A 19,557-nucleotide genomic window follows, 5' to 3' on the forward strand; every position below is an offset into this window, starting at 1 on the left:
CCATAAATAAATAGTTTCTTGTGTTAATTCAAAAATAGTTTCTCACTTGAATAAAAATGAAGTTGCTTGTGAATATGTTTTCATAAATAGCTTAGACTTTAATTCTTTCCCTTTTGTGAATATTTCTCGATGTTTAATTGTTTTTTTCCTCCCCATTTTCTTTTAGGATAATCAATAACATAGATGTAGAAATTAAGATTAGTCCCCTTTTTGCATTCTTTTTCTTTTCAAACCATAAAACACTAATAAAAATACTTGAATAAATTCCCCATAAAAAATACAAAGAAAATATTTAAAACATTAATAAAAAAGTGAAAATCTTAAAAAGGGAATGGAAGCTTGAACACCCCTTGCTTTAGGGAATGTTCGAGTGCTTGGATCTCCCTTGCTTTAGGGTCCCATTCAGGCGTAAGTTCCCAACTTCTAAAAAACACAAACCAAAGAGTAACTCGAGTTTCCCTTGCTTTAGGGATTTCCTCGAAACACTCAAACTCTCTCTCTTCTCTCTTTTCTTAAGGGCATTGTTATCTCCGCTCTATTGCATCCTAGGTCGATCCCTTATGCAAGAGCGCGAGCGTTAACTCCGCCCAACTAAAAAACACAAAAACAAACAAAAACTATGGAGCCGAACTACGGCGCTCTGATTCCTGAAAAGGATACGTAGGCATCAAGTCGCGGGGCTTGAACGAGCACATTTATTTATAACCCTTATTTTCCCCGTGTTTCTTTTTCTTTCATTTGCATGCATTCCCTTTGCATTAAGCTATAGATTTACACACCCTTTAGATAGTAACAAACATAGGTGGATATCATCGAGTACGATGGGCGTGAGGGGTGCTAGTACCTTCCCCTCGCGTAACCGACTCCCGTACCTAGATTCTTTGGTCGCAAGACCCTGTTCCTTCCTTTGTTAGGTTTTCTAATATTCCTTTCCCTTATGGGATAAATATATTGGTGGCGACTCTGTTCATTTTTCGCGAGCGTGCGACAAAGTAGAGTACGTGGCAGCTGCTGAAGCAACGGGTCAAGCTATATGGCTTCGTAGGATACTCGAAGACATGGGAGAAAAATAAGATGAGCCTACTAAGATCAACTGTGACAACAAATCAGCAATTGCAATGGCAAAAAACTAGTGCATCACAGCAGAACAAAACACATAGCAATCAAGTATCACTTTATCAGAGAAGTTGAAGCAACTAAAGAGATCAGACTCGACTACTGCAGGACGGAAGATCAAATTGCAGACATATTCACGAAAGCGATGCCGAGACCAAGATTTGAAGATCTACGAGTTATGCTTAGAGTCAAAGAAATTTGTATCAAGGAGGAGTATTGAAGTTGCTACAAATTTATAGAGTATTCTTAAATATAATATGTATGAAAAGATAGAACATCCTAGAACTATAAGTTATATGAATATGGTAGAACAATCTAGATATATAAGTGTATGGAAAATATAAAAGAATATAGATTTATCATGATAATAACATATCATAAAAACTCTAGAAAGAACTAGTGTAATGTAGAAACATTCACCACCATTGAGAGGTTGGTGACTTGAGCCTATAAATATGCAATTGCTACATTGTAAACAATCATCCAAGAAATCAATGACATAACCTTCGTTCTAAACATCTCTCTAAAACTATATTTTATCAACTATCAACTAATCAACTACCAACACAAACAAATTATTGAATGAATCCATTTCATGGAATGGAAAGAACAAATGCTAATACAAAGGAAAAAAAACTAGAGAGAAGAATTTCCATGATGCAAATTTAAGTCATTCGATCCATTATTCTTTGATCCAAACTCGTCACTGTTTAATCCTCTATCCATGACATGTTGTGTACTTACGATAGGAATAGGCTGAAAAATTAATGACATTATACGATTCTTAATTTCAGGATCTTGAATGCTATGGCCATCTCCATGCATGTACATGCACATTGCCATTCTAGCAATGTTTATAGCACTATCAGTGTAACTTCTAGAGAAAGATGAAGTATGAGCTTCTTTATTCATCTTCTTCCATACTGTTAATATCATGGAATTTACGTGCTCACACGCGTCTATTTCAGATGCACCCGTTTTATTCATGTAGCATTGAACTGTCTTTGGAATATCACCAGTATCATTTTCGCGCTTAAAAACAAAAGACGAAATAATGAGTTAAAATTCCAAAACTTATTCGTATTTTTGATCATATCGTTATATTAATCGATAAACTTACTTTATATGTTCCGAGATCATTAGCAAGGCGTACAACCATTTCTGAAAACCGAATTATGTTGGAATCTTGTTCTAAGCAAGCCATGTCCTCCATTTTGAATCCATGTTGAGTCAAGAAGTAACCATGAATAAGTATATTAGCTGTACCGACCGATATCCATGCATTCTCTAAGTATTCTTCAAGGGTTGGAGCATATCCACTATGATACCACCTTGCTTCGGTCATATATGTTTTACATTGATCTGTCCACTATATATTGAATTAAAATTAAAATCAGTGTAAAGGCTTTCGCGATTTTAGTTGGTACTGGTCAAATAATATAATAATGAAACACATAATATGAACATAACTTACTGCTTTCTTTAGGTGTGAAGTGATATCGCAACCACTCTTGATCTGGATTTCAGAAGCCGCTTCATTCACAAAAGTATAAAGTGGCTTAAAGCATATTTTCATATATTCTGGAAGACTATCCAATCCATTTAGATCCCATCTATAATTATAAGATTTTTTGTTAACAAGAAAATATTTTTAATAAAATTAGGAAACTAATAAAACTTGAAAATTTATATTAACAAAAACCTGTCAAGTGCTTCTGTGAAGAGCTCTAGATCTTCCAAGGTACCATAAACATCATAGACATCATCAATTAATGTAATTAAGGCAACGATCTTGGTTACGACTTTTCTGAAGTATCCCGAATTCGGATTAAAAATTGTTCCAACTGTCCATATATAATTCTCAACAATTCTATCTCTTGAAAAGTTCAACTTTCCTCCAAGAACAGTTCTTTCCCACCAACTTATATGATAGAAAAAATGAGAAAAAAAATTAAGAATTGGTGTGAAATGAAATTATCAGAATGGTTTGAAGCATAATGGTTGTTATGTTATGTTATGCTATGCTATATTATGTTACCTCGACGAATACTGAAGTTCTTCTTGATAAATGCTTTGAACAATGTTGTAATCCAGTTTAGCAAATTGAAGTAAAACTGGACTCATGTTTTTCTTTTTTTCGTATACACCGATGAACCATTGCGCCTCCCATCGAGGAATTCTCCAATGTATTGGAAGCTCCAAAGCATTGCTTATTTGAAGTGACATAACATCATTATTTTTGTTCAAATACTCTTTGAGAAACTTTGTTGTGAAATCTCTTGCTTCATCCAATATAGTTTCATCTTCAAATGAATGAAACGAGGCTTCATACATTGACAACATTCCCTCAACATCAATTGTTTGGTCAGTCTTCAAACCACGCATTTCATCTCGAAAGCTAACAAAAACATCTGCAACAAAACATCATATCATAAATTAGTATTTCTTTAGAATTTAAAGGTTCATTATCCAGTCCAGATACATTGATTATTTAATGAACCTAAAAAAAATAAATTTTCTCTTATAAATAGGACCAGAGTTAATATTAACTAACCCGAAGATATATCATAACCATGTTGCCTTAAGATTCTAAACTTGAGTGTTGTGGCATGTAAATTCTTCTTCAAGTTGGATGTTTGTGAGTTGTAAATATTGTCCAACATATTCCTTATTTCATTGTTGAAATGATAATCAACTCCAAGCCTTTGCAATACATTGATAAACTCAAGTTTATCAACCTCATTTTCCATTTTGCAAAACATCATCCTTACTTCTTCTCTTAGCACTTTGCATTTCTCTTCATATATATCTTCCTGCATTATTTAAATAATATAATTAACTCTTATTGTTAGTATTTTTCATTGTAAACTTTCAATTACTAGTAATTACATCACATGGAGTTTTATAAATAAATAAATAAATAAATAAATAAATAAATGTAAAAATAATCATAACTTATATTCACTACTTAATGACTGGATATAATCATTGTTCCAAATTGAAGGTTGGAATTTAAAAGATGGTCGAGCAACTGATTGATTTTGAGTATTTGCAGCTTCATGTATTGCCATGCATTGAATTGGACGATGGAAATTGGAGTTCCATGTTGGTAGAGCTAAAGAACCATTTTTTGGAAAAAGGGTTTTCTTAAAGGAAAATGGGAGAGATGAAAATAAGGGCAAAGCCATTTGGTAGAAAGGAAAATGCAATGATTACTGTGTTGGAATAGAATATATGAAACCCAGAGCAAGCTTTAATAAGGCATCTGAGACAAACATAATTTATCTTTTGTTTGGGAATAATTAATATATAATTTAACTTTGTAAATGAGCTGCCTCCCATGTTCTTTGATTTTAAAAATAATTAAATAAGCAGCCTCCAATGATTGGGATTTATATATAACATTTTAGTTACATTGAGAAGAGATGTCTAAATGCATTTGTGTTTTTGGTAAATAAAAGCACTAGTATTCTCTTATTTAACTTCAAAGTACCCTTAAAGAAAAATGCTATGTTATGTTACTGTTTATTGTTTACAAATACGGTAAACAATATTATTGATAATTTTGATTTTTCTACATTTATTTCTCTATTTTTAAGACAAATTTGATTAATAGTGTGTAAAAACGGATTAATTTAATATATATTTTGGTTAATATATGTTTTGATATTAAAAATGATCTTAGATGAAAAATAAAATTGTTTAATTGAGTATAATAAATTGATTAATATAGTTTATAATTTGATTGTTGCATGCTCTAATTCAAATAAAATTTTACGCTATAAATCAACTTTGATCAATAATAATATTGGTTAATATAATTAATAATTTGAATAATGAGTTCTCCAATATAAAAAAAAAACTAATAAAATAAAGTTGGTTAAAAGAATATAAAAATTAGTTAATACATTTTATATTTTAATGTCTTAATTAGTTTCGTTAATATGTATTTTATTGACTCATAAAATAGTATATATATATATATATATATATATATATATATATATATATATATATATATATATATATATATAATTAATTAATTAATACATTTTGTAATTAGACAGCGTTTTTTTTGGCATTTAGCAGCGCTTTAAAGCGGTGTCTAAACCACCGCTGTTATAAGTAAAGGCAACGCTTTAGATTAATTCAAAAGCGTTGCTATATGTCCCTTTAGGCAGCTTTTTTATTTTAAAAGCGCTGCTATATGTCCACTTTAGACAGCGCTTTTACATTAGACAGCGCTTTTGTTCAGTACCCCTTTAGCAGCACTTTTGCATTAGACAGCGCTTTTGGTCATCTTTTAGGCAGCGCTTTTGGTCATCTTTTAGGCATCACTTTAGACAGCATTTTTCCCACTTTAGGCACCGCTTTTCCCCACTTCAGACAACACTTTTCTCTTTAAGCGCTGTCTAATGTTGATGATTTTTTTTTCTAATATATTAGTTATTTTCACTTACAAAAAGCCCAGCCAATATAGAATAAATTCTCACCATATTTTACAAAGTTTTCACCACATTTTGCACCAGATTTGGTAGCTTTAATATATATATAACAAATACTTGAAAATTCTACATATATATATATATATATATATATATATATATATATATATATATATATATATATATATATATATATATATAACACAAAATTTACATATACAAAAAATCTACATATATAGAATTGATGATATATACAACAACAACTTGAAAATTCTAAAATGATAAATTGATGTTAAAAGTACATATTACTATCTTCGAGTATTTCTAAAAAACAACAATAATGAACTTGTTAGATCTATCTTCTACATCTGCACCTATAACCTGAAACAAAACCAAAAGATCGAAATTCATACCATGATCAAACAAAACTTTATTCGAATTTATACTCAAAACTCTAAAGTTACACTCAAAATTCTCATCAATGAAAGAAAGACAATATACCTTATAAAATTCTCAACTCCATAATAAATTCACACCATTCCTCCATAAGTTCATCCAATTGATCTTTTGAGTGAGCACCATTGAATTCGTCAAAGTACTACATAATAATATAACATAGTATGTGATTTAGTTAAAACACTATGCCATTTTATGAGAAATATTAAAATAATTCCTAATTTAGAAATCCATACCGTGGATGGAATCTCTATTCGATCCAAAAGAAGATATACCCCTTAACTACGAATATATATCAGGATATACCCCTTAACTTGTTTCGTCAAGTATCATCACTAATATAATCAAAATTGTGAAAATATACCTGCACTCTAATCCATGTAATGTTGTTGGCGCTACGCTTTGGTACTTGAATATCTCTTTGTGATCGAAAAGCTTATAGAATGCTATAATAAAATATAAACGACTATTTAGAACAATCTCAATAGATAAATAAATTTACACTGAATATTTAGAACAATCTCACTTACGTATCAATCATCGTCTTCAAATCTGGGTATGTACTCTAATCATTGTCTAACGAATCCAGATAATATACAATTTCTCTTACAGGATTAATCGCAAGCAATAACCAATGTCCACTGTAAGATTTAACAAATGTTAGATGGAAAGTTTCTACATAACGTCAAAAAACACAAAATTATAATAGATGAAGTTAGGATAAAAATCTAACCCGTTGCTAGTATTATATGATAAAAAGAACAACTTTTCTGAATCTTTGCGGGCCACAAATAAATCGAGTTCATACGCTATGACATTATCTGGTTTTGTATCGATTAACCCTGCGTTGACAGTGTTGGGAGCTAATAAAGCGAATCTTTCTTCCAATCCACGCGGGCATATCACTTTGTCATACAGAAACCTTAAATAAAAACATCATTAACATTAGATTATATTCATTGAAATGAGTAAATAATTTTTGCATTTAATTAAACAAAGTTGATCGGAGTATACCTGATGTATATAGCGATAACACCGAGGCCTAATTCCAAATGTTTAAAAACTTGTTCGATATCCTCTTTACCAATTGCTTCCATGTATTCAAAACCAAAAATGTCTGCATTCATAGGTATAAGACGAGTACCACCATCTGGAATATCTGTTATTCCTAGATATGTCCGAAGGTACGTCATATACTGAGCAATAGGTTTTTTGCTAGTCGTGGTCTTCTTAGTAACAACCTTTTTTTGTGTGGAAATGTTGCTAATGGCAGCCTCCTTACTCCTACTGACTTGTTCAATCTCTTTAGCATGAATCTAAATATCATAAAATTAGTTAGGTGAAGTATAAGATCAAGAATTAACATTTTCTATGCATAATATCATATAATTGTGTTATACCTCTTTTTTTGATGCAACTGACTCGGTTTGCCGCGTAATCCCCTTATCTTTTGATTTGGGTTTTGTAGGAGTCTAACATTACCATGAAAAAAAATGTGCGTAAAATGCTCGTAAAAACTTTGAATACCCAAAGGTTCATAATGGTTTTAAGCATACCTCATCATCTACGCGAATGAGGCTTGACGGCCATGCAACATACGCACCTATTGCCTCTCCCACCAATGTTGCATCAGAATCATCGTCTGGTATTGGTAATAACGCACCTCACTCTAAAGAAATATCAATTGATACTTTCAAATGTCCAGCAGGGAGCGGTTAGTGGTGAAGTACTTCTCCCAAAGTATTATGCAATTTTCCCTTGGCAACCATCCGATAAGTCGGTGATGAAAAATATAGTTGACATAGTGAAATATCCTAAAACCAATAATAAATATGAAATTGTTAATGTGTGTGTGTGTATATATATATATATATATATATATATATATATATATATATATATATATATATATGTCAATTAAATAAATTACACTAATTTAATTTCATAATAATATATATAATTACCCGGGAATATTCGGTTGAACATTACAATTGATACTAGCTTTGTCACTAGCATCTTTAAAACCTGAAGCTCCCCTTTCTAATTGATCTCTTTCTTTTTCCTTTCTCAACTCAAGAACTTCAGCTTCTAATGCATGCAACTTTGCCTACAGTTCTTTATTGCTAGGAGATTTTGTATTTGGATTTTTCTTTTTCAAGGATGTTGGAGTGACCCCATGTCCCATACCCCTCACCCGACCGGAATACTCACGAACATCTAGTGCTCAACTAAGTATGCTCCTGCAATCATTGTCTTCATCTGGAGATATAGACTTAGATAGATTCTCCTGAAATTCATATGAATATAAAAAAGCATGAAAATTATATGTTAATAAACTTTTGACTTAATTAAACAATTAATGTTATACTTACACATTTCTCAAAAATTTGTTGAACATCTTCTTTCACAACTCCATCCTTACCCACACGGGCAACCTTCCACAAAACAAGTTCCGGAAGAGATGTTTCATAACTATTCTCCTCTTTTAACTACACATTAAGACAAAAAATAAGATCAATTATAACTCATGATGAAAAAGAATATCATTGCAATGTATAGATACTTACTATCTTTTGTTGTAGGCGTGCATATCCCATATGCCCTTTTTTGTATGGATACGTGGGACTTGATGCCCCTTGGCGATTTATGTCATTTACACTCTTAGAAACCGGATCATTTCGTTTGGATTTAAAGTTTCCCATTCTTTAGGTGAAATCAAACTTGCATACATCTCTGGATGCGGTACATCAACACAATTGTTATTGGCATCTCTAAGAAACCTCCTTGTTAAATAAGTTCGAAACCCTCTGAGTCTTTTTCCGGCAATTTGAAGAAAATAATCTTTTCTAGTATCATCAATGTTGAATGACCTCTACGAAAAACATACACAGAGTAATTTATGCTATTTATATCTAAATTAAACATATTTGAAATTGAATTAATGAAACAAGTTAAGGGGTACCTTTATCTCAATCCAGATTTTCTTTTTAGCATCTTCCAACACCTTCTTTCTCCAATTATCACAAGTAATCAAAACTTCGCTCCTTACAACTGCACCAATGTAACTTTTCAATTGAGAATCTTTAGGTCAATTAATTGGTCATTCTCATTCCAATGCACATCATATTTTACTCATCTATCTCTTTCACGAATGATTCTCTTCATAATAGTTATTCCTCTTCTAATTTCTCTTTCCACTGCATTAACGGATTCATCTCCATCATTAATAAAATCATCATGTGGGTGATCCTCGTTACTAGCCATCTAACATGTAATAAAGAAAAATATAAGCATCTAATGACAAATATATAATTCCAAATATCTAATTCCATAATCAATTGATTATATAAAATGACAAATATATTATTTTATTGAATGACAGAATATCTAACATTTTATTATATTACCTCTTTCACTAACATCTCTTTCTTTTCTTAGTTGGATTGTGAATAACTTGTCTCTTAAGAACGCGGACGGATAGATTGATCCAAATTCCCTTATTATGATCCTTTCTGATATATGATTCATCCGAAATAATATTCTCATCTCGATCGTTTCCAATATATGACTCAACCCCTCTAATACATGACTCATTCTCAACATCAATATCACCTTCATCTACACTTTTATCATCAATCACTTTGTTAGAAAAAGCACAATAGACCATTCCGTACTCTTCGGGTCAGTGACGTAGAACACTTGTTTAGCTTGAGAGGCTAAAATAAAAGGCTCATCTTTGTACCCCTCCCTATTAATATCCACTTGCAAAAATCTTGACTTATCCATTCTTATGCCACTACTATGTACCCACTTGCAACCAAAGATAGGAATCTGAAACTTCTCGTAATCAAACACCCAAATGTGATCGATAGCCCCAAAATATGACATATTTTCATATTTGGGGTTTAAGTTCTTCATACTTGAAATGTGCATTTCTTCAGCTACCACGGTGACACCACTATTTTGCATAGTACTTTTATCATCTTGTTCTTTGGTATAAAATGTGTATCAATTAATTGCGTATGCGCTATAAGAAAACACATGCAAACTTGGACCATATACCAAACATCTCAACCTTTCTGTTATTGAAGCAGGATCTGAATGAAACTTTGAATAAATATGATCCTTAAACCATTTTATAAAACTTTGATTGTGCTCTCGTACTATCCAATTTTCATTTCTCTTCGAATTTTCACCTTAGAGTACATCCTTGTTGTTAAGTGCCAAAATGTAGTTATTTTGTGTTTGTAAATAGTGGCACTTATCGATACTTTTTGTTAATACCGTTCGAATAATACCCCGTTTTGTGTATAAAAACGTATACTTTGTGAATAGATGTATTTTCATATACTTTTATACTTTTTGATAGTTTTCTATTCATTTTGTAGGTATTGAGGCGTATTTGGAGCATGAGCAATAACGTGACGAAGACACGGCTTCAAACGCGCGATTTTGAGCGGCGGAATCAATTCATTCGGCGAATAAAGCTCAAAACCAAAGAATAATAAATCATCAATTTGGTTGCAATTTGTTCATTGTTAGATAGAGCATGGAATAAGCTTTCCAACGCTTCGAACCGGGCGCAAATCGGAGTTACGGTTCTCAAGATATGACCAAAACAAGATTTGCTGTTCTGTTGAGCGCGCTAAGCGGGCTTGACCGCGCTAAGCGCGGCCTGGGAGCATTTTTGACCCATTTGGCAGAAAGTTGGGCGCTTAGCGCGGGTTTTTGGCGCTAAGCGCGGTCTGGCGGTCTAAGAAAAATAAAAAGCAGCCCGCTTAGCGCGGTGGGCGCGCTTAGCGCGGTCTGCGACTTCAGTTTTGGTATATATGTTGTAAAATCATATTTTTAGGTATGTTTTGGGTATTTTTGAACCCCAACTCATCAACCTTCAATTTTTGGTAGATTGAGCTTAGAAAACAACATTTGTGGCTTGTAATTGGAAGATTCTTGGTCGGGAGCTCAATTGATCGTGATTGACACCGCGAAAGATTTGGTTTTCTTCTCCTCCTCTTCTCTTTGTAACCACTTTTGTTGGGTTTGTTTGTAAGTTTACTCTAAACACATGGATGTTTGTTACTCTTTGTACTAGTTGTATAATATATTTGCTTTACAAATCTTAATCGGTGTTTCCTTGATCTTTTTGCTTAAATGCTCGGGATTTATGTTGTTGTAGACATAGACATCACAAATCTTGATTAGGGGGATATCTGTTAGCTTTTGATTCTAGACATAGGATTGGGGTTAACATCCACATAATATCTGAGTTTAATGTCTCTGTGTTGTTTGATCGGTTGAGACATCGTCGAAAGAGCAATATAGTTGAATTTCCGTCGATGTTGCAGAAATGGACATTGATGTGAGGGATATGTGGTGATTCTGACGAGTATTGTAGATTGAGTACGGCGGAGTGATAAATCTAAGTTTGTGAGGAGTAGTTTAGATTCAAACCAGATAAGCTATTCTCTATCAAGAATGAATTTATTTTATGTTCATATGTTATATTTTCCTTGTTTACTTTCAACCCATTTAACCCGAACTCAAGAACTAAGAATCCGTCGAACGGCAGTTCGGTATCACCAATCTCTGTGGACACGATAATTCCCGGATAAATATTTCCAAATCTTTTATTGCTTGCCGCTTTACCGCTTCAACAAAATGGCGCCGTTGCCGGGGATTGGTGTTTTTTATTGAATTCGCATTGCGATAGTTTCTTTGTTTTTGAGTTTTGTGAATATCGTATATTTGTGAATTTCCTTATACTTGTATACTTTTGTATAGTCTATTGTATAGATACATGTTTTAATTTTGTTTGGTGGACTTATTAAACAAGTTGAACTCGGATAGTTCTTTAATTTCAAATCTTCACTTTTCAACTTGTTTAGTTAATTTCACCAAACTTTTGTAAAAATAGTATTTTTACTTATCGTTACGTGTTTGTAAATACGTGTTGTTTACGTATTGTTGTATATTCTCTTGTTTCGTAATGTTTGTTCGTGTGTGGTTAGGATATTTTTTTTAGGTTCACGTTTGGGCGAAAGCGTTGGCGTGTCGTGAAGAAAGCTACTACCGTGCACAATAAAAGGCGTCGAGCTAACGACGTAAAACGAGCGCTTGTTGGGAGGCACCCCAACGGTTTTACTTTTCTATTTTTCTGTAAATGAGTTGTGTAGGTGTTAAGTGGAGGCCGCACTAGAAATTTTGGTTTTCTGGACTGGTTTTTCTCTTTCTGGTGTAGCGCGCTTAGCGCGCTAGACCGTGCTTAGCGCGGTCTGTAGCTTTTGACCAATGAGTTCTTTTTAATGATTCATTTGGCTCGCCTTTTCCCACTTACACCAAGGCCTTATAGTGTAGTAATTATTAGTAATATGTGTTAATTCTTTTGTTGTTGTTTAGATTCAAATTTTGGCCCGATTACTTGAAGTCGCATTTGGTAATTCTCCGATTTTAATAGATTCAACATGCCGGTTGTGCGGTAATGATATTGTTCGAATTTGTACATAGCAAGGTACTCGTTTATCGCTTTCTATAGCATAACATGTTTAGGAGACTTTTCATTTGTATAATTTTCATACTATTCAGTCTTGTTTAAGACACATCTCAGCCTATCTAGGTCAGTCTTGTTTAAGGCATATCATGCCTTTCTAGGTAGCCTTCTTAAAATATTTATCCAATCTTTTCTAAGACATACCTTGTTCTTTTAAAGAACTCCTTATTTAGTCTTCTCCAAGACATTCTTCCTAAGCTTTGTTCAAAGCCTAAGCTTCTTCGCATCAGCCTTTGATATACCCTATTCAGGAATCTCTTTAGGTAGTCTTATGTAAGACATTACTTCACATCTCCTCATATACAATCAATATGATCCCGGTATGAAGAGCATATGCTCTGGACAAGCATCTTGTAAAACACTTGGATGGCATCTTTAAGCCCATCTCAAAAAAACGGTTTCCTACACCGGCAGTCGCAAATTTCTGGGTATTCTAGTGTTCAATCCTCTTCCACCATCAGATCGCGATAGGCGAACAAGCCAATCTACCTCTTCAGGTTTAAGAAGATTGAACAGGGGCAGCTGTCATACCCCAAAATTTGCCTTCCATATTCCATTCACAATGATTCAAAGTTCAAGAGATTCATCCAGTCATTCTCCTGAGCAAGAGTCTCCTAAAGCTAGGGTTTGGTACCCTCCTGAGGGAATTAGCAAAACAAGGTCTCTGATGAAGTTCTCCATGACCCATTATGATCCAAGATACCTCTATGTCAAAAGTCAAGGCCCTGTTCCAAAGTTTACTTGTCCAACAGCTCAGATGATCCACAGTCAATTGGTTTGACATAAAAGTCGACCGTGGTCAAAGCACAGTCAAAACCTCTGATTTTTGGTCAACATCAAGAATGGGAGAATATATCCATCATTTGATCAAAGGTTGATCATGATCCATCAATAGAAACTCATAAATGAACAAATGCAAAAAGGTTCAAATTAGGGTTTCTTTAGAAGAAAGTCAACTCAACTTTGACTGACCATAACTTTCACATGGAACATCAGAATTTCCTCACTCAAAGCCTATTTGGAAGGAAATTGGATTCTCTACACCTTTGTGTCTCACAAGCCAAGGCCAGAAATGCTTCATTTGGGAGATATGATACAAAAGATTACAGGTCCTTCTCAAACATCAATCAAAAAGCAGTTTTTTCTCAAAGGACATATGATCAAGATAAAATCTCCAAATGGAAAATATGTTCCAAAGTGGCTTATAGAGGACATCTTGAGGTTTCCAAAAAGTCCTAGAACTCATTCATAGCTTAAAAATTGAGTGAGATATGCCTTGTCAAAGTTGGGTAATTTTGGAGAACAAAAGGTGAAGTAAAGGAGGTTCAAATTGGTTTTATTGCAAATGGGCCTATACTTTTATGACTTAAACTTGGTACACAAGCTATCTATGTTATAGAAAGATTTCGTGCTAGTAAAGGTTGCATAGATTAAATCAAATTTTGGTCCAATATAGAAAGATTTCATTCAAGTTCCAAATGAAATTTCTCAAATTTTGCAAGATTGGATTCAAGAGGCCTTTGGACTATTTTCTTGACCTAATTTGTGCCTCTATAAATATATAACATAAAGTAAGGCATTAGTTGTTGGAAATTCTGCAGAGAAAGCATATTCACGCACAAGAAATTTTCCAAAAAAAACTCACATTCTGTTTTGGCAAATTAGAAGGTTTCAACCAGATTTAAAGAGTGCAAAAGCTTCCTTGAAAGTCTCTGAAGGTGACTGGACATTGGCATTGCATCAACACCCCCAGATTACTCTCCAATAAGCCAAAGTAATTCACTCTGAACTATGGATCGATTAGCAAGATACGTGCATAATTATGATGTTTTGATCATATATTTGGCTTTGTCTGATTGTTGTGAACGTTTATGGTGTGTTAATTTGATTTCTGTGCGTTCTAATGGGGTCGGCCATTGGAGGCCGAATCAAGCTTTAGGGTTCAGAATTGGGGTTTTTCATTAGGGCTAAAATTAAGTTAAATCAAGTGCATGGTTGTGTTCGTGTGGTTGGGATGAAGAGAATGAGTGGGTCGTGAAACATCTATTGGTGTGTATGTGGTATTCGTAATTTGCAGGTTGAGGTTTGCTACGAACGAACTTGTAGCCAAACCGTTGAAAAAATATGCAGGTTTTTGTCTGGCTTAATGGAGAAGACGATGAGGTGTCTCCACACCATTGGGCCATTTGAATTCGCGTGCCTATTTTTGGGTTAGCTGGCAATGAGTGTATATTATTTTTGTTTTCCATGCTCTAAATGACTAAGCAAGTTGGTTGGGGTGGTGAAGCGTGCGTTTGGTAAACCCAGGGTCCAGGGTTCGATCCCTGGCCCTCACCATATTTTTTACAGATTTTCAATTCCTGATCCTATGCACCTACAGCCCCAGGGTCCATTATAGTCCCTCTGATCTGGCCCTTAATTCCCTATTGACTTAGATCTAACGCCCAGAGTTTAGTCCCTATGCCATGTACCTTAGTGATGATCACATTGAACCAAAATCTATAATAAACTTATATATTTTATTTAATTTATATATTTTAATTAATTCCTTTTTAATATTTAATTATATAATAATAAATTATTTTCATAAATAAATTAATATATATTATAAATATTAAATTTCCAATTTATTGTTCGTCCCGATTAAATCCATTAATCGTGATGGGCAATAATCGATTTTTCTTAAAATATTTATTTCATTTAAATAAATAGTTTTATTTGGCTAAATTGTTTCAACCATTTTTATTGGTTGCGATGATTAGCCTATTTTCCTTATTTTAATTCATTATTATTTTTAATCGAATCAATCGATTACGAGGGATAATGATACAAATTAAATTACTAAAATTTCTAAAAAATACTCTTATTTATTATTAGTGATAATTGAATCTATCAATTAAAATTGGTAATAATATACTACTAATCTTTTAACCATGGTGATCGAATCTATTGATCATTGCGGTTAATAGTACAAATTAAAATCAGGGTTGTACGCCCAAATCCTAAAACACTTCCCAAATCTAAAACATTCAAAACACTTCAAATCAAACTACGGATTTTCATCCTTATTCAAAACTACGATAGGCCATTCAAAAAGCTTTCAAACCATATCAAATAAAACTCTAATCCTAAAGGCGTACAACCTTCCCCGAACTACGTAGACTCTGATTCTCCATAAGGAGATACGCAGGCACTTGATATCAAGGCGAGTCCCCTTCCCCAAAATCTCACTTTTTCCCCTGTTCAATTCCTTAGCTATTAACCTTAATATTTTAGCCATAAAACCTTTACCTTAACTTGAGACCCTAGGAAAGGGTTGAGGGTGCCTAACACCTTCCCTCGACCTGATTATAATAACTTACCCCGAATCTCTAAACTGCGTGAGGTTTCATATTCGCCTTGGTAGAATAGGTGGCGACTCTAAAAAGCTAATTTTTAGGGCAGGTTGCTACAGCTGGCGACTCTGCTGGGGAAACACCATAATGGTGAATACTATGCTCCTATAGGTTTGGTAGGGTTTAGGTTTCAGTGAATTTAGGGTTTGGCAAATTATTGCCATTTTTAGGGTTTGTGCTTTTTTTTATTGTTTATTTTTCATTTTTATTTGTTTGTTTATTTTTGCCAAAAATATTCTATTTGTTTATATATTTGTAGTTAATTGCATAACTGTTATATTATATGCACTGTTGGGTATATTATATTTGTTGTTAATATCCTAAGTGTGGGATTTATCCTTGAGATCAGGGGGGACTTGAATCGCCTACGAGTCTCATTGATAACTCCACTTGGAGTGGGTTGAATATCCGGAAATGTCCAATACGAGGCTTGACTTTGTTGAGGGCAGGACTTGGTATTTGGCTGATCTCTCCGAGAACCTACCCCAAAAATTCGAACCTCATTGGATAAAATGAGTTGTTCTAAAATCCAAAGAGACAAAAAGTCTCGGAGGCTACGAACGACCCCATGAGACCCATGTCTAGGACATACCCATGGAAATGGTAGGCTCCCTAGAGCCGCTACGTCGAACCTATGAACCTAGGGCCTATGTGATTATGTGCTATATATATATATATATATATATATGTTGTTTATTATTTGTTTGTTATTTCTTTATTTTTCTCCATTCATCATGCATCATGTGCATTCTTGCATCATGTCTTATTCAAAAAATAAGAGAGATAAAAAAAGCATATCATTCATGGCATGCACATCATTTCCATGGCATTGAGAGAAGATTTCTCTTTTATCTCCAGAGCAAGGGATCATTGGGAAGGATAACCTAACATCCCGATCGTCTTATCAAACAAGATTTCAACAAAAGAAATCAATGGATCAGCTAGAACAGAATCAAGCCGCCCTTCGTGAGGAAGTGGATCAACTAAAGGTTAGTATGGAAGAGGTTAAAGGAGGTATGACTCAGATGCTAGGATTCTTGAAGGCCCTCCTAGGTAAACAAGAAAAGGCAAAAGAGGTCCAGTCTGGGGATACCCTGGTTCAAGATGAGATCCCCAACGAAGAAAACCCGCTGCTAGGATTTGTTTCAGGCTTTGGCCCGGCTAAGGACAGACCTCAGGTCCGATCTGTCCGGAGAGCTATCCAATTCCAAGAGAAAGGAGAGACCTCTCAAGAAGGATTTGTCCCCACTCCACAAACGAAAGGGACAACCCGCACAGTTCGCATTCCTGCTAACAATGTCCCTAAGGATGATGATCACCTGGATCTACAATACGGAGTACAAGAGGTGGACAACACAGACCAAGCACCTCGGACACAACAATCTATTCCTAACTATGGGGAAGATTCCAAGGACGGTGAACAAATCAAGGCGCTAGAAGATAGACTAAAAGTGGTAGAAGGATACGATGTCTTCGACGTGGATGCCTTCGAAATGAGCTTGGTCTCAGACTTGACTATCCCACACAAATTCAAGATTCCTGACTTCGAGAAATACAAAGGACTCACATGTCCGAGGAATCACTTGCGCATGTATGTGCGAAAAATGGCTGCTTATGCTCACGATCAAAAGCTGATGATACACTTCTTCCAAGATAGCTTAAGCGGAGCATCTATTGACTGGTACATGCAACTGGAGAAATCCTATATCCGAAGCTGGAATGATCTTGCTAACACATTCTTGAAGCAATACAAGTACAACCTGGACATGGCACCCAACCGGATGCAATTACAAAATATGTCACAGAAGAAGGATGAATCATTCAAGGAGTATGCCCAAAGGTGGAGGGAAATGGCTTCTCGAGTCCAACCTCCCTTGATGGAAAAAGAACTGGTGGACGTATTTATGGGCACTTTGCAAGGACCGTACTACGACAAGATGGTCGGAAGCATATCTTCAGGGTTCTCGGACTTGGTTGTCATCGGTGAGAGGATTGAAAATGGGATCAAAAATGGGAAGATACAAGGGGCACTCTCAGGTTCCTATTACACAAAGAAGTCATATGACGAAAAAAAGGAATCCAACACTATAGAGGCAATCCTGGTTAATCAGACCCCAGTACTACAACAAAAGGATCAGCAAAAGCAACAGGGTGGCCAACGCACCTGGAAGGCCAAGCCAAAACGATCATTTACCCCATTGCACATGTCACTGTCTCAAGCTTTGCAACGTCTGCTCAGTCAGAACTTGGTAACTCTGCTACCTCCATACTCAGTTCCAGCTAACCCCGCTCCTGGGTACAAGCATCACGCTAGGTGCGCTTATCATTCAGACAGTCCTGGTCATGATACAGAGGATTGTGGACCGTTGAAGCACAAGATCCAAGATTTAATTGAAGAAGGGCTCATTGAGTTCGAAGATCCTCGCAAGTCTAATGCCATAGGTGGCTAGAAGGAGGATTTCTTAGATCATTAGTTTCGTTTTCATTCGCAATTTCTTTCCGTTTGTTTAAACATTGGTCTTACGACATATGCTATGTACTTTAAAATAATCATTAATGCATTGCTTACGTTTGTCTTGATTTAATCCTAGTGTTCTCACTATATTTTAAAACTGTGTTTTTACCTAGTTTTCTTCTTTACGATATTCAACTCTCGTTGAAGTTGTACACCTTTAGAGGGAGAATGACGAAAACGATACCACAATTTCATACATTACGCTTTCGAACAGACCGCGTTGACGATGTACAAGCATTGTTTCAATTCCTAAATAATGGAGATATAAGTATGTTAATCCCTCGTCAACCCCTTTGAGCCTAAAGAAGTAGGAGTTTTCTTTCATATAAATAAAACCCTTAATACATAACCTGGGGTAGGGTAGCTGCTCAGTTAACTTAATTATTCTAAACTGTTCCTTTGAACATAATCACCGATGGTTCCCCGTCATCATTAAGTCCGACAGTCAATATCCGCAAAGAAAAAAGAAAGCAATGCAAGGGCCTGCTAAGTCAAAACCTATTAAGGAGATTTAGGCAAAATTGGGGCATCCCGCTGACTGTAGTTTTAAGATGAACAGTTCAGGCAAAAGTTAGGGATAACAAGGTCGAAAAGAGGTCACTACATACCCTCGACAAAAGGAAAATATTACAAGAAAGGAGGATGACTTCCTTTGCAAATAAACCTTTGGTTTTTAAACCATCATAAATATCAGTATTCCCAAAGTCTTTTGGAGCTTAAACGCATAGTTAACTGAGCATAGGACTGGAGAACATCATGAAGATAGGGATGGGTACAAATAAACTTTGAGCCACTATCCTTTGTTTCTTAAAACCGTGAACCAGGCCACGTTACAACTCTTAAAAGTCCTAACTGAAGCATGGTTAGTTCGAAAGCATACCGTTACCAAAAGGTATCCCGACTCCTTAAGGTCTACTATAACTCTTGAATTGATATCACTTTCTTACAAAAAAAACTTCGTTTTACTCAAAAAATGTTTTTAATCTTTCAAGACAGACATATGCATTGGCATCTTATGAATTTCATTATAAAGTACACTCGTCTATGTGGATTCAAATGTTTAAACATCAGGGAGAAGTTGCA

At 34.7% G+C, this 19,557-nt stretch overlaps 1 protein-coding gene across 1 annotated transcript; it reads right to left on the reverse strand.

The window, feature by feature from the left end:
* Window positions 1-1,456: 1,456 nt before the first annotated feature.
* LOC131624624 (myrcene synthase, chloroplastic-like) lies at window positions 1,457-3,916 on the reverse strand. Its single transcript, XM_058895567.1, has 6 exons — window positions 3,671-3,916; window positions 3,155-3,527; window positions 2,819-3,037; window positions 2,591-2,729; window positions 2,237-2,485; window positions 1,457-2,148 (listed from the first exon to the last, which is right to left on the reverse strand). Exons 1-6 carry the CDS (start codon window positions 3,879-3,881, stop codon window positions 1,753-1,755), a joined length of 1,587 nt encoding a protein of 528 aa, XP_058751550.1. The 5' UTR covers window positions 3,882-3,916; the 3' UTR covers window positions 1,457-1,752.
* Between the last annotated feature and the right edge of the window lie 15,641 nt (window positions 3,917-19,557).

This window comes from Vicia villosa, unplaced genomic scaffold (genome assembly GCF_029867415.1).
Source record: "Vicia villosa cultivar HV-30 ecotype Madison, WI unplaced genomic scaffold, Vvil1.0 ctg.000146F_1_1, whole genome shotgun sequence".
In the NCBI taxonomy this organism is placed as follows: domain Eukaryota; kingdom Viridiplantae; phylum Streptophyta; class Magnoliopsida; order Fabales; family Fabaceae; genus Vicia; species Vicia villosa.